General features: G+C 39.3%; 1 protein-coding gene across 6 annotated transcripts in view; it reads left to right on the top strand.

Annotated features, from left to right (window-relative positions):
• The first annotated feature begins 633 nt into the window (after window positions 1–633).
• The window catches only part of LOC108261296 (class I histocompatibility antigen, Gogo-A*0401 alpha chain), a 158,301-nt gene continuing 136,193 nt past the window's right edge, over window positions 634–22,741 (top strand). For 2 of the 6 annotated variants that reach the window (XM_053674396.1, XM_053674394.1), the window contains exons 1-7: window positions 649–913; window positions 3,148–3,414; window positions 4,502–4,777; window positions 9,290–9,583; window positions 12,941–13,207; window positions 17,454–17,729; window positions 19,876–20,169. In XM_053674396.1, the coding sequence (XP_053530371.1) occupies window positions 796–913; window positions 3,148–3,414; window positions 4,502–4,777; window positions 9,290–9,583; window positions 12,941–13,207; window positions 17,454–17,729; window positions 19,876–20,169 (1,792 nt within the window). In that variant the 5' untranslated portion in view covers window positions 649–795. Of the gene's footprint in view, window positions 914–3,147; window positions 3,415–4,501; window positions 4,778–9,289; window positions 9,584–12,940; window positions 13,208–17,453; window positions 17,730–19,875; window positions 20,170–20,262; window positions 20,362–20,574; window positions 20,602–20,700; window positions 20,840–20,940; window positions 21,946–22,741 lie in introns of those variants that run through there. The other 4 variants (XR_008393229.1, XM_053674398.1, XM_053674397.1 and 1 more) reach the window with 4 other exon arrangements.

Here is a 22,741-nt window from a genome sequence, read left to right as displayed (position 1 = left end):
CGGGTACTCCAGTTTCCTCCCCCAGTCCAAAGACATGCATGGTAGGCTGATTGCGAGTCTAAAGTGTCCGTAGTGTATGAATGTGTGTGTGAGTGTGTGTGTGATTGTGCCCTGCGATGGACTGGCACCCTGTCCAGGGTGTACCCCGCCTTGTGCCCCATGCTCCCTGGGATAGACTCCAGGTTCCCCGTGACCCTGAGAAGGATAAGCGGTATAGAAGATGGATGTATGTATGTTCAGTTACACATGACACAGGGAAGTCTATTACTTAACACTGGACTGAAAGAAGTCTCTGTCTCAGTTATCTCTCTCTCTCTCTCTCTCTCTCTATATATATATATATATATATATATATATATATATATATATATATATATATATATATATACTCGTGTGTGAGTGAGAGAGAGAGACAGTGTGTGTGTGTGTGTGTGTGTGTGTGTTTGTGTGTGAGTGAGTGAGAGAGAGAGAGAGAGAGAGAGAGAGAGAGAGAGAGAGAGAGAGAGAGAGAGAGAGTGTGTGTGTGTGTGTGTGTGTGTGTGTGTGTGTTTAACAGAGGCCTGAAATTGCTTTATTAATTTGTGCAGTGTAGTGTCGACACACGTGACCTTTATTTTGAAATGTCTTCGGGACAGAAAGAAAATGAAAGTATCGAGTGTATCTGTGCTGTAGGGTTTTTATCTTTACAGATCTTCTAATGTTGTAAATATTAAAAATGGTTAAATGCCGAGTCTCATTACCTCCAGCGTGTTACTAAAGTTCAGGACTTTACGGAAGTTAATTTGGTAAACGGAAATGAATGTATTTATTAGTGTTTGTTTACTGGCTCGAGTCTACACTGTAAAATGGAGGACGGCAGCTATCATGGAAGTTCTCTTTATTCTCTTATTTTCTCTTCATCTTTCATCAACAGGTGAGTTTAGACATGTAAACTATCACATAAATAGAAATCTACACTACATAAATGTCTGTAGACTTCCAATGTGTAAGTTATGTATCTCACATTGCACTTCCGGAAACAAGGAAGTTTCAGATTCTACAGAACTGAATGGTACAAAGTTACGTACGACATTGTTAAACACGATTCTAACTTCAACAGCATTTGAAGGGAATGACGTACAGTCATATAACCAACTGTACAGTGTTTATCTAGGTGTCAGGTATGATGCACACCTTTTAGATTTGTAATATTTAACCCTACAATGCATGAACCAAAAAAAACCCTTCACGAATGCATAAAGGGGGTTAAAATGACTACTGGATAATGAATACTGGTTTTCTTAAAAAAATAGATGACCTATTAATGAAACAATTAAAAATAACTGATGATCCACAAATGCTTTAATATTTCAAACATTTTTATTTGTTTTCTTTTAATTTGTTTATTTACATGTTTAGATTGTGGATGGGAGCCAAAGGAATTTAAAATGATTTACATAGGCAGTACCTCCAGTCAACCTTTTGAGCCCTCAACGTCCCTGTCACAAGAATAATCCTGGTCCTTCCTTTCCTCTGTACCATTTTGCTCAATGTGCCTTGAACATGCATCATCATTATTAGCATTCTCATCTTCATCTTTATCACCAGTGTTGCTCCTGTCATCTTTCCTGTCACAAGGTTAGTCTTAGTACATGCTCAGCATAGCATATCTAGTCCACCAAAACTAAACATACATAAATTCCATGCCTTGTCTGTATATGTTGATTAAATTTATTTCAGCAATTGTCAGGAGTTCAAGATGTTATATATGTATACGTTTCAGCCATGGAAGACAACATTACCTTATAGACTATATATATATATATATATATATATAATATATATATACCAGTATTAAAAATTCTTTTAACCTCTTGAACTCCTGACAATTGTTGAAGTGAAGATGAAGATGATAATGCCAATAATGATGACGCATGTTCAGGGCTCAATAAGCAGAATGGTACAGAAGAGAGGAGGGACGAGGATTATTATTGTCACGGGGAAGATGAGGCTGGAGACAGGAACACTGCAGATGACGATGAAGATGAAAGTTCAGGGCACAATATGCAGAATGGTACACAGGAAAGGAAGGACCAGGATTATTCATTTTGACCCCCTTTATGTGTATGTGAAGGTTTTTTTGGTTCATGCATTGTAGGCTTAAATATCAAAAATCTAAAAGGTGTGCATCATACCTGACACCTAGATGAACACTTTACAGTTGGTTGTGTGACTGTAGATCATTCCCTTCAAATGCTATTGAGCTTTAAATAATGGTATATTTTGTGTATGAGCCCATTCTGTAGTGAAATTCATATCTAATTTACATATGATTTAATAGCTTATTTTATTAAATATCAAAAATATAAAAGGTGTACTTTATAGCTGACACCTAGATGAACACTGTACAGTTGGTTATATGACTGTAAGTCATTCCCCTCAAATGCTATTGCAGTTATAAGCGTGTATACCAATGTTATATGTCATTTTAGAGACTGTCCCTTAATTTCCACATATCTGCGAATATCGAACGTCCAACATCAAACCAACTTTATGCCAGTTCAGAATTGTTCTCATTAATAGTCATATTGTCGTGTGTAGCGTGCGCCTTTCTATGTCTTCACTTGCAAGCTCGGTAAACGCATTTACTGGAGCATGAATGAATAAAACATAATAATAATGAACAGACATAACACTTCTGTGATCCTGTTCATGTTGTTCTTTACTGCTAGATTTGCATAGGGTCAGATAGACAGACAGACAGACAGACAGATACAATATTAACATTGTTTTGAATATGATTTTTAACAATGGGGGGTGTCCTCTATTTGGAAAATCAGAATGGTAATTTTGATGGAAATGAACACAAATTGTCCTCCGAAATGCTTTTGTGGTGTAAAGTTATCCTGCATCAAGGACCATGATCTTTTATTTAATTTAATTAAAACAAATCCAAACATTGAACATGTTTTTAAGCTATTTTTGATCATATTGCTTTTCTCTTGACTTTATGTGACCTTAAAGTAATAAAAAAAAATCAGATTACATTACTTTCATATTGTGATATTTGGACTATGTTATGTTACTGTAATGGAATACATTTTTAAAGTAAGCCTCCCAACCCTGTTTATATGTGATGAGTTACAAAAACAATTTCAACTTTTACAGACACACACTCTCTGCAGTACCTCTACACTGCCCTCACACCAGGAATAAATTTCCCAGAGTTCACTGCTGTTGGTCTGGTGGATGGACAGCAGTTTATGTACTACGACAGTAACATCAGGAAGGTGATCCCAAAGACAGAGTGGATACAGAAGATTGAATCTGATAATCCAGATTACTGGAACAGTGAGACATCGCATATGCAGTCTCAACAGGAGAGTTTCAGAGTCACTGTGAACGCAGTAATGCAGAGCCTTAATCACTCTACAGGTGAAACACACTCAGAGATTAAATCACTAATCACACCACACTGACTGTACTTTGTGTACACACACACACACACACACACACACACACACACAGAAAAAATAATTTTATTGAACACATAAGTAAAATATAAAGTCATATTTGATCAGCTTTCAGGTTCCACATGAAGATGTTTTAACCATTTCTATTCTGCAGTAGAGCTGCTCAATCAGAGTCTACACTGTTTTTTTTTTTTTGCTTACTGTGATACTGTTTAAATCCTTTATATCCCTAAAATCTGCACAAGCTGCCCAAGATAAAACATATTTATCCAAAGAACATGCCAGTGAAAGAAACATGAACAAAATGTATCTGGTCCAGAATCAGTATTTTGGTCCAGTAATCCACTGAGGCCACTTCCAGTTCCACAGAGACCTTATTGTACAGTAGGAGCTGACCTCTAACAGAAATCTTTAGGATTGTCTCTGACTGTTAGTCACTATACCCAGAAGTGTGTTAAACTGTTAAACTACAAGAGGCATAATTGAGGCATCATAACAAATGGACAATTACAATGATCAAAACTCCATCCAGAAAAATACATCAGAGACCATAATCACATGTATGAGGTCTAATAGAAGTGTTTATTGATGACCTGCAATGCTGGTTTAATAAGGTTCTTCAACTCGTCTGAACTTACAGACACTTGTTCAAGCCCACACGTTTCACAGTCCAAAGGCCTTGTGGGAAACTCAGTAAGAATTGTAAACTAGCTGTTGAGGGAGGACAGTTGAGATGATTTTTACAAACACTTCCTGTTTCTCACAGTGTGTCTACTCACCTGCTGACCTCCGAATAGGACGATGTCTTTGCGTTAAATGTTGTTGAAGATCTCCTTAAAATAAAGAAAGGTGCGGGGGTTCAGTGGCTGGTGAAACAGCTCTGTGTAATAAACCTGCTAAAGCAACACATTAATACAGTTTCCTTTCTGATATCATCTCATGATTTTGCGAATTCTTAAATAAGCAGAGAACAATACTGATGTACATGAGTGCATATGTGTGTGTGTGTGTGTGTGTGTGTGTGTGTGTGTGTGTGTGTGTGTGTGTAGGAGTTCATACATTACAAAGGATGTACGGATGTGAGCGTGGTGATGACGGCACCACTAGAGGATACGATGAGTACGGTTATGATGGAGAAGATTTCATCAGTCTGGATCTGAAAACTGGAACCTGGACTGCAGCTAAACCTCAAGCTGAAATCCTTATAAACAAGTGGGATCCTACAGGAGATAAGGCTAAATACTGGAAAAGCTACCTGGGGGCTAATTGTATCGATCGGTTACAGAAGTACATGGTTTACAGCAGAGACACTCTGGGGAGGAAAGGTACAGTGTGTGATCTGCCATGATACTGTAAATGCAGCTGTATGTCCATTACTCATCTTATTACACACACACATGCACACACACACAGACACACACTATTGTTTCTTGACTTATTCCTGAGGAGGATGTAAAGGAGAAAAATCATCCACATCCACTGTGATACACACCAAAAACACAACTTCATTATGACACACACACACACACACACACACACACACACACAATGATAGTGTACACACTAATATTTTAATTAAATTTTTATTTACAGTGAGGGAAAAAAGTATGATTTCTGCTGATTTTGTACGTTTGCCCACTGACAAAGAAATGATCAGTCTATAATTTTAATGGTAGATTTATTTGAACAGTGAGAGACAGAATAACAACAAGAAAATCCAGAAAAACGCACGTCAAAAATGTTATAAATTGATTTGCATTTTAATGAGGGAAATAAGTATTTGACCCCCTCTCAATCAGAAAGATTTCTGGCTCCCAGGTGTCTTTTATACAGGTAACGAGCTGAGATTAGGAGCACACTCTTAAAGGGAGTGCTCCTAATATCAGTTTGTTACCTGTATAAAAGACACCTGTCCACAGAAGCAATCAATCAATCAGATTCCAAACTCTCCACCATGGCCAAGACCAAAGAGCTCTCCAAGGATGTCAGGGACAAGACTGTAGACCTACACAAGTCTGGAATGGTCTACAAGACCATTGCTTAGCAGCTTGGTGAGAAGGGGACAACAGTTGGTGCGATTATTCGCAAATGGAAGAAGCACAAAAGAACTGTCAATCTCCCTCGGCCTGGGGCTCCATGCAAGATCTCACCTCGTGGAGTTGCATGATCATGAGAACAGTGAGGAATCAGCCCAGAACTACACGGGAGGATCCTGTCAATGATCTCAAGGCAGCTGGGACCATAGTCACCAAGAAAACAATTGGTAACACACTACGCCGTGAAGGACTGAAATCCTGCAGCGCCCGCAAGGTCTGCTGCTCAAGAAAGCACATATACATGCCCGTCTGAAGTTTACCAATGAACATCTGCATGATTCAGAGGACAACTGGGAGAAACTGTTGAGGTCAGATGAGACCAAAATGGAGCTCTTTGGCATCAACTCAACTCGCCGTGTTTGGAGGAGGAGGAATGCTGCCTATGACCCCAAGAACACCATCCCCACCGTCAAACATGGAGGTGGAAACATTATGCTTTGGGGGTGTTTTTCTGCTAAGGGGACAGGACAACTTCACCGCATCAAAGGGACGATGGACGGGGCCATGTACCCTCAAATTTTGGGTGAGAACCTCCTTCCCTCAGCCAGGGCATTGAAAATGGGTCGTGGAAGGGTTTTTAAACCAAGTACTAAGTCATGTTTTGCAGAGGGGTCAAATACTTATTTCCCTCACTGTATATAGTGTTTTTAACAATAGACATTGTTACAAAGCAGCTTTACAATAATACAGAAATGGATTTAAATTTAAACCAGAGGCAACAGTAGCAAGGAAAATCTCCCTGAGACAAAAGGAATAAGAAACCTTGAGAGGAACCATACTCAAAAGGGAACCTATCCTCATCTGTATGACGCCAGAAACTGCAGTTATGAGTCATTACTCATCCACAGCTGTACACCATAGAGTCAAGCAGAGCTCTGTGTGTTGAACAGATCATATGTACGAGCATCAGAGTCATTTTTTATTTCCTTCGAGTTTTACCTTTAAGTTTATAGTATCCAGGTGAAGTTATCCACTCTTCAGTGATTGAGACTTGAGCATAAACTGTTTTTAGCAAGTGCAGTTTTTAGGCTATCCACAGTCAACTTTAGGGTGTCCACATGATACCATCTGACATGGTTTTATTGTCATCTGCATGGTAAATTATCAAATTTTTTGCCTAATATTTTAAATGTTGTCATTAAAAAATCTGGTCTTGTTCCTGGTTAGTTTTACTACTGTATTAAATATGAATCTTGGATTATTTTTATCATCGTCTATTCAGATTTGCTGATCTAGCAGCACTAAGAACTTTTCTATAGCTAATAAGACTCTCCTTTCATGCCATAAGGAATACTATCAGTTTAGTGGGATCAGGGCTGGAAATTGGGGGGAAAGTAGGGGACTGACTCTGGGGAGTGAATTTCAATGTGAGGGATGGTGTTCCAGTTCAAACTGGCTATGTTTATTTTTGATAAATGAAGTGGGTTATCTGTTATCCACTCAAAAGCCTACGAAAGCGACTTCCACACATATTTGTAGCTGGGATATTCAGCATGTGGTTGCGCAATGTTGACTTTCGTGATTGGCCATAATACCTCCAGGCTTCAGCCAATGGGAACGTTCTCTCTCAGCGCACGTCCTCACTGGACCAATCAGACCACCTAAGGTAAATTAGTTAGTTTTAACGGGCACTGAAAATCTTAACAGAGACCATTACTTTGATGGATGTGATAGTAAAAACTTTGATATGGATAAAGCTGTGTGCACGTAAATGGAATGTTCCAGGTTTAATGTATTTTGAACGCCCTTATTCATTTTCATTTATTTTCACTATCATAGCTTGCTAAGTATATCCACAGTTACAGTGCTGTGAAAGTATTTGCCTCTATCCTGATTTCTTCTATGTTTTTGTATATCTCATACAATTTTTTTTCAGAAACTAAAACTGTCATATCACAACAAACCAGTGACTACTTTTCCCATCCTGCACGGCGTCCTACAAACATGTCCGCCACTGACTGCAATTCCCAGAACACTCACATTCACTCTAATCAAGCACTGCTGCATCCAATTCACAGCACTTACACCGCACATATAAGAGACTGGTTCTACACAATGACTTTGTGAAGTATTATGCTCAGTTGCTTAGTCTCTGTCATATTTCCTAGCCTTATTTCGTGTTTGCTTTTCTGGTTATAGACTTTGTTCACCCTGTTGACCTCGATTCTCTGTTCTGCCTCGTTTAGCCTGTCTGCCTGATCGTTTGACCCTAGCCTGTCTTGGACTTTGTTGATTAAACTGCCTTACCTGCACTTGCTTCTGTACTGTGCCCACTTTATGTGACAAAAACAAAATCTAAAATAAAACATAGGAAACCTGAGTAAACACAAAATACAGTTTTTAAATGATAAAGTAATTTATTGAAGCAAAAAAAGTTATCAATCCATAATCTCCAAATGGAAAAACTCGGCACAGTAGTGAACCTTCCCATAAACTTCCAAAATTCCTACAAGAGCACAGTGACGACTAAGGAGACATCCAGGAAGTCACAAAAGAGCCAAGGACAACATCAAGGGAACTACAGGCCTCTCTTGCATCAATAAAGTCACTGTTCATGACTCCACTGTCAGAAAGACACTGAGCAAAACCCATGGAAGTGTGACGAGAGGAAAACCACTGCTAACCCAGAAGAACATTAAGGCTCGTCTGAATTTTGCCAAAACATACCTTAATGATCCTCAAACCTGTTGGGAGAATGTTCTGTAGACTGATGAGTTACATCTGGCGTAAACCAAACACCGAATTCCACAAAAAGAACATTAAACCTACAGTCAAGCATGGTGGTGGAAGTGTGATGGTGTGGGGATGCTCTGCTGCTTCAGGGTCTGGGCAACTTGTAGTAATTGAGGAAAATGTGAATTCTGCTCTGTACTACAAAATCCTAAGGAGAATGTCCAGTCTTCAGTCCGTAAATTAAAACTCAAGCGCAACTGGATTATGCAGCAAGACAATGATCCAAAGCATAGGAGTAAGTCCACCTCTGAATGGCTAAAAAAAAAAAGCTAAATGAAAGTTTTGTAGTGGTCTAGTCAAAGTTCTGACTTGAACTAATTGAGATGCTGTGGCAGGACCTTAAACGGGCAGTTCATGCTGGGAAACTCCCCAGTGTGGCTGAACTAAAGCAAAGAAGAGTACAAAGAAGAGTCTGCCAAAATTCCACCTGTTCTATGAAAGACTGATCTCCAGTTATCGGAAGAATTTGGTTGCAGTTATTGCTGCTAAAGGCACAACCAGATTTTAAGATACTTTTTTAAATTTTAAAAAAACTTTTTTTTTTTTTTGCTTGAGTTAAAAAAAAACAACTTTGTTTTATGTTGTATTTCATTTGAAGATCTAAAACTATTTAGTATGAGATGTACACAAAAACAGAAGAAATCAAATCTAGGAAATACTTTGTTAGCTTACATGTTAATTAATTCTCTCCAAGCCCAGATTCTTTTGAATGAACAGCATTTGTTTTGTGCAACACATAATTCATGAATGTTGTTCATTGACCTTACATTTGCCTGTTATTATACTCAAAAACTCATATTGTTTAAAGGAGACAGGAAATAAGTGTAATGTTATCATATATTATAGAGGTATTTATATTATATTTATATTTATATTATATTTACGCTCCGGTCATCTGAAACCAAAAAAAACTCCCCAACTAGAATCCCCTGAGTGTATCTCGACCATTTACACCACTGAGTTTGATGCCATTTATGTTCTAACTTTCCTTTTTGTGTGCTTCTGCAGATCCTCCTACAGTGTCAGTGTTCCAGAAACACTCTCCTCCAGAGGTGGTGTGTCATGCTACAGGTTTCTTCCCCAAAACAGTGATGATCACCTGGCAGAAGGACAGAGAGGACGTGCATGAGGACGTGGAGCTCAGAGAGACGGTACCCAACCAGGATGGAAGCTTCCAGAAGAGAAGCATTCTGACAGTCTCAGCTGAGGATCTGCAGACACACACCTACACCTGCGTGATTCAGCACAGCAGCTTGGAGAAGGAGATAGTGCTGAATGTGAGCAAGCAACCAAGTACAGAAGGTCAGACATCACTTTCCTATAAAACTACAGATTTACAGTGTGAAAGCTGATTTCCTGATGCAGCAGAGTTTGATTTATTTTGAACAGTTTCCATGGTGATATGATCAATTGATGTGTCATATTGCAGAAACAGCAAAGTGTGGCGAGATTTCACTCTAGATTGATTGATGTGACCTCATATTTCACATTTATGTTAATGTATGGGGCATAATCACATGCACATGCCAGTAATGAGTAAATGTCATATCACCACCAATAGGCAACAGGAAATGGGCTTACAGTGGCAAGAAAAAGTATGTGAACCCTTTGGAATTTCATGGTTTTCTGAATAAATTTGTCATAAAATGTGATCTGATCTTCATCTAAGTCAGGGGTATTGACAAATATAATGTGTGTAAAATAATAACACAAAAAAATTCTGATCTTTCATGTCTTTATTGAACACACTCATTCAACATTCAAAATGGCAGTGGAAAAAGTAAGTGAACCCTTAGAATTAATAACTGGTTGACCCCCCCGGCATCAATAACCTCAACCAGGCGCTTCCTGTTGCTGTGGATCAGACCTGCACATCATTCAGGAGGAATTTTAGCCCATTCTTCCTGGCAGAACTGCTTTAGCTCTGTCATATTCTTTGGACGTCTCATGTGTATGGCTTTCTTCAAGTCATTCCATAGCATCTCTATTGGGTTGAGGTCTGGGCTCTGACTCCGCCACTCCAAAAGGCGGATTTTGTTTTTCTGCAGCCATTCTGTTGTGGACTTGCTCCAGTGTTTTGGGTCGTTGTCCTGTTGCATCACCCAACTTCTACACGGTTTCAGCTGACGTACAGACATTCTCACATTATCCTGAAGAATTGTCTGATATACTTGGGAATTCATCTTCCCCTCAATGACTACAAGCTGGCCAGGCCCTGATGCAGCAAAGCAGGCCCAAATCATGATGTTTCCTCCACCATACTTTACGGTTGGGATGATGTTTTCATGATGATATGCCATGCCCTTTTTACACCAGATGTAGTGCTCTGTGGTTTTTCCAAATAGTTCAATCTTAGTTTCATCAGTCCACAAAACATTTTGCCCATACCCATGGTATGGGCAAAATGCCCATTGCCCATGATAATTTCTCAAACATTAATATTAAAACACTCTCTCTATATATACACACACACATATATATATATATATATATACACAGTATCTCACAAAAGTGAGTACACCCCTCACATTTGTGTAAATATTTGATTATATCTTTTCATGTGACAACACTGAAAAAATGACACTTTGCTACAATGTAAAGTAGTGAGTGTACAGCTTGTGTAACAGTGTAAATTTGCTGTCCCCTCAGAATAACTCAACACACAGCCATTAATGTCTAAACCACTGGCAACAAAAGTGAGTACACCTCTAAGTGAAAATGTCCAAATTGGGCCCAAAGTGTCAATATTTTGTGTGGCCATCATTATTTTCCAGCACTGCCTTAACCCTCTTGGGCATGGAGTTCACCAGAGCTTCACAGGTTGCCACTGGAGTCCTCTTCCACTCCTCCATGACGACATCACAGAGCTGGTGGATGTTAGAAATCTTGTACTCCTCCACCTTCCGTTTGAAGATACCCCACAGGTGCTCAATAGGGTTTAGGTCTGGAGACATGCTTGGTCAGTCCATCACCTTCACCCACAGCTTCTTTAGCAAGGCAGTGGTCGTCTTGGAGGTGTGTTTGTGGTCGTTATCATGCTGGAATAATGCATACTGATCATGCTCTGCTTCAGTATGTCACAGTACATGTTGGCATTCATGGTTCCCTCAATGAACTGTAGCTCCACAGTGCCAGCAGCACTCATGCAGCCCCAGACCATGGCACTCCCACCACCATGCTTGACTGTAGGCAAGACACACTTGTCTTTGTACTCCTCACCTGGTTGCCGCCATACACGCTTGACACCATCTGAACCAAATAAGTTTATCTTGGTCTCATCAGACCACAGGACATGGTTCCAGTAATCCATGTCTTTAGTCTGCTTGTCTTCAGCAAACTGTTTGCAGGCTTTCTTGTGCATCATCTTTAGAAGAGGCTTCCTTCTGGGACGACGGCCATGCAGAGCAATTTGATGCAGTGTGTGGCGTATGGTCTGAGCACTGACAGGCTGACCCCCCACCCCTTCAACCTCTGCAGCAATGCTGGCAGCACTCATACGTTTATTTCCCAAACACAACCTCTGGATATAACGCTGAGCACATGCACTCAACTTCTTTGGTCGACCATGGCGAGGCCTGTTCTGAGTGGAACCTGTCCTGTTGAACCGCTGTATGGTCTTGGCCACCATGCTGCAGATCAGTGTCAGGGTCTTGGCGATCTTCTTATAGCCTAGGCCATCTTTATGTAGAGCAACAATTCTTTTTTTCAGATCCTCAGAGAGTTCTTTGCCATGAGGTGCCATGTTGAACTTCCAGTCACCAGTATGAGGGAGTGTGAGAGCGATGACTGACACCAAATTTAACACACCTACTCCCCATTCACACCTGAGACCTTGTAACACTAACAAGTCACATGACACCGGGGAGGGACAATGGCTAATTGGGCCCAATTTGGACATTTTCAGTTAGGGGTGTACTCACTTTTGTTGCCAGTGGTTTAAACATTAATGGTTGTGTGTTGAGTTATTTTGAGGGGACAGCAAATTTACACTGTTACACAAGCTGTACACTCACTACTTTACATTGTAGCAAAGTGTCATTTCTTCAGTGTGTCACATGAAAAGATATAATCAAATATTTACACAAATATGAGGGATGTACTCACTTTTGTGAGATACTGTGTATATATATGTGTGTGTATATATATATATATAGAGAGAGAGAGAGTTTTAATATTAATGTTTGAGAAATTATCATAATTAAAATTTTTGACTGGTAACAGAAAATGACACTAATATAACACACAGTTTATAGGTTTTAGATTTACATTCCCCATGGTCTGTCTTCACTGATAGCACATTAGGATGTCATGAAAACAATGTTGCTGAACGCTTGGACACTCCAGCTGCTATTGCAGCTATATTTTGTCTTGCTGTTGATAATAAACACCAGGGGTCTGTGTCACAAAACAGATTTGATATTGTCTGGGTTCCTAATTAGGTTCCTGCTTAACACAGGTGTGTGTGTGTGTGTGTGTGTGTGTGTGTGTGTGTGTGTGTGTGTGTGTGTGTGTGTGTGTGTGTGTGTGTGTTGGGGGGCCTTATTAAATCAGTCATTTGGTGGGGGTGTTGGTGACCATTCTGAATTTTGTAGAATTTATGCAACTTTATAATTTGACTTAATATGTGATGAGTTACAAAAACAATTTCAACTTTTACAGACACACACTCTCTGCAGTACCTCTACACTGCCCTCACACCAGGAATAAATTTCCCAGAGTTCACTGCTGTTGGTCTGGTGGATGGACAGCAGTTTATGTACTACGACAGTAACATCAAGAAGGTGATCCCAAAGACAGAGTGGATACAGAAGATGAAATCTGGTAATCCAGGTTACTGGAACAGTGAGACATCGCATATGCAGTCTCAACAGGAGAGTTTCAAAGACACTGTGAACGCAGTAATGCAGAGCCTTAATCACTCTACAGGTGAAACACACTCAGAGATTAAATCACTAATCAAACCACACTGACTGTACTCTGTATGTACACACACACACACACACACACAAAATTTATTCACTACACTACAGATTTATTATTTTTTATTATTGCATTTTATTATTACTTATAACACGTAAGTATAATAAATAGTCATATTTGATGAGCTTTCAGTTTCAACAGCTCTGTGTAATAAATCTGCTAAAGTACAGTCATTACAGTCCCTGTCCCGGTAGTCAAGATGGCGCCAGTGTCCCTGTCGGCATGCGGTCTCTCTTATCTTTCCCGTCTATTACAGTTTGTTGTATCTATTTTGTCTGTTCGTCTGGCATCTCTGCTGTTTTTACTGTGTATCGTGTCACACTGGTATCATGTAGATTCAGTGTTGTCCGACAATCATCAAGCTTTGCTTAACATCATAAGCTGTATGGGAGCTCATCTGCGATGTTGTCCTACTCTGTATTCTCGTTTTCAATCCTCGTCTGGCTACCTTGCTGCTTTCCTCCTCTAAGGAAGCACCGCAGGAAGAGTGGGAATCGTGCTGGTGTTCGGGTGAGAATCAGACGGACAATCGCTTCCTCCAGACAATCGATTGAGTTTCCCTTAAGCTTGGAAGGGCTCCACTTGAAACGACGGTCATGGGATTACAGATATGTTTTTCATCTGCCTATTTTCCAAGGACTTCCTACACTCGTCTAATTGTTCTGCTCCTCCACGATTACGGATTCGCCAGAGAAGAGTGAACTGTTTAAATCTCAGACAACTGGAATTCGTTTCACCGGATCGGACCTCGCTACCTCAGTGTCCTATGAGGATGGCCCTGGTTAACGCTCGGTCCGTGTGCAACAAAACTTTCATTTTAAATGACTTTTCTGCCAGACATGACTTGGATATTTTATTCCTGACGGAGACCTGGGTTAGTCCTGGTGAGTCAACCGTCTTCGAGGAGCTCTGTCCACCGAACTGTTGTTTTATTAGTACTCCACGGTCTTCTGGTAAGGGCGGTGGGGTTGCTATGGTTTTTAAACAGTCACTGAACATTCGGAGAGTTTCTGTTGGGAGTTACTCGTCGTTTGAGGTACAGTGTGTCGCGTTAGAGTCGACATCTTCCACGCTAATCTGTGCTTTGATCTATCGGCCACCTAACCCGGACAATGCCTTTTTAAGTGAATTTTGTGATTTTTTAACTTCTATTGTTCCGTTGTATGATCGTTTGTTATTATCGGGTGATTTTAATGTGCATGTCTGCTGCCCTGGTCGACCCTTGGTTGCTAAATTTTGTAATATCTTGGATTCCTTTGGTTTTATTCAACACATAAATCAGGCAACTCATGTCCTTGGTCATACTCTAGACCTTATATTGTCATATGGAACCGCTGTTGATGATGTTAATATTGAAGATGCTTCCTTCTCATATCACAAGCCCATTGTTTTTAATGTCCCTGCTGCCAGCTCTGCCGTTGTGACGAGGCCTTCAGGATATTCTTCTCGTTGTATTAATTCACTCACTGCCTCTCAGTTTAGTGAAAGTTTTCTAGCTAATGCTGTTGAAACATGAATCAGATGTGTACATCTATCTAACATCTAACAGATGTGCTGCAGAGTCTTCTTCTGGCCGTGATGATTTGATTGCCTTATTTGATACATTTTGCTCCAATATTTTAGACTCCATTGCCCCTTTTAAGCTGAAACAACCAAATCGTAAATCCTATTACTGGCTGGACGATAATACTCGTTCTCTCGGACAGGCTTGTCATAGAGCTGAGCGGAGATGGAAGCATGATCAGTTAACTGTGTCCTTCCAGATTTTTAAAGATTGTTTGTTTAAGTTTCAGAGTGCAGCAAAGTCAGCTAGGTCTAGGTATTTCTCTGACTTAATTGCTACACACTGTCATAGACCAAAGATCTTATTCACCACGATAAATTCAATTATTAATCCGAGTTGCCAATTCCATGGGGAACCCTCGGCTGAACTTTGTGAGAAGTTTTTTAAGTTTTTTGCTCATAAAGTATTTACCATTCGTTCTTCCTTCACTTTGCATTTATCAGACCTGGCCCTGAATTCACTGGCTTTACCGGGTTCATTTGATCAATTTGAACACGTTTCTCTAAAGGAACGGTGTGATCTGGTTAACCAGATGAAAATATCATCCACGCCACTTGATGTGGTTCCCACTGTGCTTATGAAAGCAACCTTTTCGGAAATTGGCCCCAGTATCCAAGTGTTGATAAATTCTTCTTTGGATGCACGGGTGGTCCCAAATTGTTTTAAGCATGCTATTGTTCAACCTTTGCTTAAGAAACAGGGTTTGGATGAAGGTTGCCTTAATAATTATCGGCCTGTCTCTAAGCTACCGTTTCTGTCAAAGCTGCTAGAGAAAGTAGTACAATCTCAATTGTTCCTGTTTTTAAACTCAGCTATGTTATTTGAACCTTTACAAACTGGTTTCACTGCTTTTCATAGCACAGAGTCTGCTTTGTTAAGTGTCCAATGACATTTTACTCACAGTGGATGCTGGAAAAAATACTGTGTTGATGCTACTAGATCTTACAGCTGCCTTTGATACTGTAGACCATTACATACTTCTCTTGCGCTTAGAGCATCTGTTTGGTATCAAGGGAACCGCCCTACAATGGCTCAGCTCATATCTTAAGGACAGGTCTTTCTCTGTAGCGTTGGGTAATTTCTGCTCTTCTTCTAGTCCTATTATTAGTGGTGTTCCTCAAGGCTCCATTCTGGGCCCACTTCTTTTTAATTTATATATGTGGCCATTGGGGAATATTATTAGGGCTCACAATGTCTCTTTTCATTTATATGCTGATGATACCCAGTTATACATTCCTTTGAAAGCTGGTGACTCCATTCAGCCATTGCTGGACTGTCTGGATGACATTAAAAAATGGTTGACAAATAATTTCCTCTCACTTAATGAAGACAAAACTGAAATAATTGTTTTTGGCCCCCTGAGATTGAGAAATGGTCTCATTAACGAGCTCCATAATCACTTTCCTTCAATTTCTTCTCAGGTTTGGAACCTTGGCTTCATTCTGGACTCAGAATTATGCTTAACCAAGCAGATAAATTCGGTCGTTAAGAATAGTTTTTATCAACTACGGATTATTTTGAAACTGAAAACATTTTTGTCTTTCCAGGATTTGGAGAAGGTTATTCATGGTTTTGTTACTTCTCGCTTAGATTACTGTAATTCATTATACTTGGGTCTTCCTCAGTCATCTCTGGCTCATCTTCAGATGGTTCAGAATGCAGCTGCAAGGCTGTTGACCAGGGTGAAGAAGTTTGATCGTGTCACCCCAATTTTAGCATCGCTTCACTGGCTCCCAGTCCATTTTAGGATTCAGTTTAAGGTTCTGATGTTTGTTTTTAAAACTCTTAATAATCAAGCTCCTTCCTATCTCGAGGATCTTCTTAAACCACATTCATCAAACAGATGTCTAATATCTTCTGATAGGTTTCTTTTGCATGTCCCTCGTTCCCGTTAAAAACAAAGGGGGGTACAGCTTTTGCTGTTGCTGCCCCCCGTCTATGGAATCAACTGCTACTGGACATCCGCCTTGCACCTTCTATTACCACTTTTAAAAATAGGCTTAAAACTTATCTCTTCTGCCAGGCTTTTTGATCAGATTTTTAATTGTTTAAACAAATTTTTAATAATTTTTTTCTATTGTCTATTGTCTGTTTTTATTTGGTATAATTCTGTTTCTATTTTACTTTCCTTACCCTCTGCAGCACTTTGGTCAGCTTTGCTGTGTGAAACGTGCTATATAAATAAATTTTACTTACTTACTTACTAAAGTAACACATTAATACAGTTTCCTGTATTAATCTCATGATTTTATTGTGAATGATTTCATGATTTTTTGGAATGATCTCATGATTTTATGATTTTATTGTGAATCCACGAACAAGCACAGAACAATACTGCTGTGTAAAATAAAGTTTAGTCTCCTCAGATAGTCTACTTAGTGTGCATTATGCAGTTTGAGACTTTGCGCACAGAGCTGTGAATGTAGTGTAAAAGGACACACAACACACACTACTAAATGATCTTTTGGCAGCAATTACATTACGGCATATTCTACTACAGAGGACAAACTGTAAAAATGACAGAGGACAAAAGGACAAGTACAAAATGCAGTGTAGTGGTTTGAATAGAGTGTAGAAGGAAAAGAAGCTATTCTGATCTCAATTCATTATGTGTGTGTGTGTGTGCAGGAGTTCATACACTACAGAGGATATACGGATGTGAGCGTGATGATGACAACACTATTAGAAGATATGATGTGTTCGGTTATGATGGAGAAGATTTCATCAGTTTGGATCTGAAAACTGGAACCTGGACTGCAGCTGAATCTCCAGCTCTGCTCTTTATAAAGAAGTGGGAGTCTACGGGAGCTGAGGGTGTAGACCAGAAACCCTTCCTGGAGAATGAGTGTATTGATGAGTTAAAGAAGTTTGTGTCTTACGGCAGAGAGAGTCTGGAGAGGAAAGGTAAAGTGTGTGATCTGTTCTGTGACTGTAACTGTACACTAATGTACATGCAGTGTACACACTACTAATACACACTGTCACTACAACATACACACTCTGATAGTGTACACACTAATAACACACACCTTCACTACAACACACACACTCTGATAGTGTACACACTAATAACACACACCTTCACTACAACACACACACTCTGATCGTGTACACACTAATAACACACACCTTCACTACAACACACACACTCTGATCGTGTACACACTAATAACACACACTGTCACTACAACACACACACTCTGATAGTGTACACTCTAGTAACACACACCTTCACTACAACACACACACTCTGATAGTGTACACACTACTAATATACACTGTCACTACAACACACACTCTGATAGTGTACACTCTAATAACACACACCTTCACTACAACACACACACTCTGATAGTGTACACACTAATAACACACCTTCACTACAACACACACACTCTGATAGTGTACACTCTAGTAACACACTCCTTCACTACAACACACACACTCTGATAGTGTACACACTAATAACACACACCTTCACTACAACACACACACTGATAGGGTACACTCTAGTAACACACTCCTTCACTACAACACACACACTCTGATAGTGTACACACTAATAACACACACCTTCACTACAACACACACACTCTGATAGTGTACACACTAATAACACACACTGTCACTACAACACACACACTCTGATAGTGTACACTCTAGTAACACACTCCTTCACTACAACACACACACTCTGATAGTGTACACACTAATAACACACTCATTCACTACAACACACACACTCTGATAGTGTACACACTAATAACACACACCTTCACTACAACACACACACTCTGATAGTGTACACACTAATAACACACTCCTTCACTACAACACACACACTCTGATAGTGTACACACTAATAACACACACCTTCACTACAACACACACACTCTGATAGTGTACACTCTAGTAACACACTCCTTCACTACAACACACACGCTCTGATAGTGTACACACTAATAACACACACCTTCAGTACAACACACACACTCTGATAGTGTACACACTAATAACACACACCTTCACTACAACACACACACTCTGATAGTGTACACACTACTAATATACACTGTCACTACAACACACACTCTGATAGTGTACACATTAATAACACTCACCTTCACTACAACACACACACTCTGATAGTGTACACACTAATAACACACACCTTCAGTACAACACACACACTCTGATAGTGTACACACTAGTAACACACTCTGATAGTGCACTACAGGAGGTATTTTTTGGCAAAAATGAAATTTAGAAAAGAATATTAATATGTAAACCCCCAGTTCACATTTGTTCCCATATGTGTGCATAAAGATGTTGCCAAAAGGAAAGAAATATAATGCAATTTGCATTTTTATTTTCTATGTCAGCGTGCAACATTAGTGTCAAAAATAAAAATATCATCATCATGTGTGTATTTTGTGACCATAAATAAAATCAGTTTTTTTAAAAAAAGTTATTTTCTTGAGATTACAACTTATTTTTCTCATAATAATTTCATCCCTGGAATCGCGCACTTTGCAGTTGATTTATATATATTATCCATTTTATTAAAAAAAAAAAAAAAAAAGCCCCCCAAGAGTAATACCATGTTACTTTACCTTTACAGGACTCGAGAATCACAGTGACACAGTAAGCTCTCTTGGTGGATTTTGGGAAAAGTGATTGCAGGGCTTTTAAAACCAATTTGAACTTGAATTCATTATAGAGTTAATGTTAGCTAGCTAGCTATCTTAACAGCAGGCTGACGTGATGCACCCAGAAACAGAATGATTGTTTTTCTTGGGTTACTCCCTGCCCAGAATGTTGCGCATCACTAATAAAATATGTAGTGGTATTCAAATCTAGACAATCAGTGGATATTTTACCATTTTTAAAAATATGTGTTGCGATCATTGAGGGTACACAGATGGTTGCGGTCTACTGAAAATCATGTGACCCACTTCCACAAATTTATCTGCATTTGACAACACTTTTCCTTTTTATTTATTAAAATCACACAGAGTGTTTTAATATTTCTGTCTCTGTGTGTCTGCAGTTCGTCCTACAGCGTCAGTGTTCCAGAAACACTCTTCTTCTCCAGAGGTGGTGTGTCATGCTACAGGTTTCTTCCCCAAAACAGTGATGATCACCTGGCAGAAGGACGGAGAGGACGTGCATGAGGACGTGGAGCTCAGAGAGACGTTACCCAACCAGGATGGAAGCTTCCAGAAGAGAAGCATTCTGACAGTCTCAGCTGAGGATCTGCAGAAACACACCTACACCTGCGTGATTCAGCACAGCAGCTTGGAGAAGGAGATGGTGCTGCGTGATATTCGAATCCTGAATCCTGGTCAGAGAAACACTTTCCTATAAAACTACAGATTTACACTGAAAGATGATTTATTTCTGCAGCAGATAATAAAGACTCTGTGTGATTTATCAGGTGTAGTTCCGATCGGTATCATCGTTGGTGTAGTCGCGGCTCTCCTGGTTCTCGTTGCCGTTGTTGCTGGAATTGTGGTCTGGAAGAAGAAGAACTCTGGTGAGAGGAGGAAGGAGGCAGATGTGAAGTTCTCAGAGAACAGATTTACACTTTCTAATTCTTGAAACGGGATTTGATGAATATTTGACATATTTTTAAGCTTTAACTGATAAATTAGACGAGACAATAAGCTGATATTGACTAATTGTCTCGTGAAACCAAACCCAGTCCACAGATTTTATAATAACTGTCTGTCCATCATCTGTGTTTCAGGCTTCAAACCTGTTCCACCCAAACCCGGTAAGTGAACCTTTATGATCCAGAAATGATGTTTAAATCCAGTACATTATTGACTCGCAGTGTTTACTTCACTTTCTGATGGATTTGAATGTTTTACAGCCTCTGAAGGAGATTTTTCCTCCAACAACTCTTAAAGTGGACTGTGTGTGTTCCCGCTGCACTGAGAGAGTAAGACATGATGTTGTTTACGGTGTAATATGGAATAAAGATCTGTGTGTGTTCCCGCTGCACTGAGAGAGTAAGATGTGATGTTGTTTACGGTGTAATATGGAATAAAAATCTGTGTGTGGAGTGAAAATCCAGCAGAAAAGCCTGCATTAATATTAAATCTCATTTCAGAGCTGATCCTCTGGCTGTGCTGTTCTGTTCCACTGAGCTCGGCGCTGTAGGATCTGCTTTTGGGAAAACTAGGTTTTGGAGTAAAGATTCTCGGTGATGGGATCATCACAAGAAATATAAAGAAATCCTCTGCTAAAAAAGGACAAAGGACTGTTGAGGAATCTGGTTTTGTAATTGGATGTGATTTTCACAGTGAATAAGTCTAGAATTTACAATTGTAATGTGTAAAATTTGGAGTCCAATCTCTAATGAATTTGAACTCATTTCAGTGAAAAACATTTCAACTCAGCAACCTGTTACTATGTTAGATTATTTATGCTTCAGTCTTATTTGTCATCTGGTAAATGTAAAAAAATAATAATAATAATAATAATAGTTTTACTGCTGTCCATCTACAATGTGTGTATTTCTGAATTCCTTTCCATATTTCTCTCCCTCTTGTTCTCCTATTTCACAGGAAAGGAGGTGCAGCTATGTCTTCTTCTTCCTCTTCTTCATCTTCTTCTTCTACTTCTGCTTTTAATAGTATTCAGCATAGAATGTAATGCATTCTAACTGGACTACAACGTGTAGCACTGGAATACATTCTTTATATCTGTGTTTTATAGGGAGGGATGAATAATAATGTCCTGTAGTCCTTAGAAACTTTATATATCTTGCTCATGTTATTCCTGAAATTTTTTTTATAAAAACTGGAAAAAGTATTGAAAATCATACTCAAGTACAAGCACTGTTACTTACCAAAAAATACAGATTGGACATATAATCACTACACAACACACTCCAAAATCTAAATCATGTTTTTATCATAAGAAAATACAGCTGTTATTTGTCACCTATACATTTCAGTACAGGTAAATCCTTTTCTTCACATGTCCCAGCCTGTTAGTATCTGGGATCAGAAGGTTCCTTACCTGTTCTACTTACAGTTGGTGCTGAACACCTCTGCGATGATTGTAATAAATGTTACTTTGTCAAACCATTAATAAATCTTTATTTACTTTGTGTGGGTGTGGCTGTGTTATTTGGGTTGAGGGTTTTATGTCTGCTGTTTGTGATTTTGTTGTCAGAACTCTCCTTATGGCCGCTGTGCAGTTGTGGCATAGAGCACACGCCTGCTCCACTTAACCTCCATAGAGATATCATTGCACCTAGTGGTCATAAATGGGAACTGCAACATGAATTGAGCCCCATGCTTTCTCTATGAACATTTTCAATGGAGGAGGAGCAGACATGAAAGTGTATAATTTAAAACACCAGGGCTAGTTTAAAATACCCCACAGCTTCCAGGATCTTGTTTTATGCAATGTAATGTAATATAATGTAATACAGTTCAACAAAATGGCAAAAGTGTGCAAAGAACCAATTCAACTGTAAGATATATTGCACAGATTGGGAGAGATAAAGTGGAGTTATTGAGTGAATAATGTGTGCACATCAGAACTACATGTGAACTTGTTTCTAAGAGCAAACATCTTTATTTTTGATGCCCACATTTTTTTGGACTAGTTTCAGGTGTCTTGTGCAAATTTTGAGATGTAGTTAGGCTGGACGTTTTGCTGAAACCTGTCAAACTTTATTAACAATATTTTCTCAGACACAGTTGAAGGTGTGTTTAATATAATTCACAATGAGCTGCTAGACTGTATGCTGGAGAACTATATTGTTGACTTGCAAACCCACCACAAACCCCCAGGGGGTCACAAATCCCTGGTAAGGAAACCTTGGTTTAAATAAAAGAGGAGAGTTTATCTGTAAATGAGAAGCAGATTACCTCATGCAATATTACTTAAATATTATA

This window comes from Ictalurus punctatus, chromosome 22 (assembly GCF_001660625.3).
Source record: "Ictalurus punctatus breed USDA103 chromosome 22, Coco_2.0, whole genome shotgun sequence".
NCBI classification, from domain to species: domain Eukaryota; kingdom Metazoa; phylum Chordata; class Actinopteri; order Siluriformes; family Ictaluridae; genus Ictalurus; species Ictalurus punctatus.
This window is presented reverse-complemented; position numbering and strand designations above follow the sequence as displayed.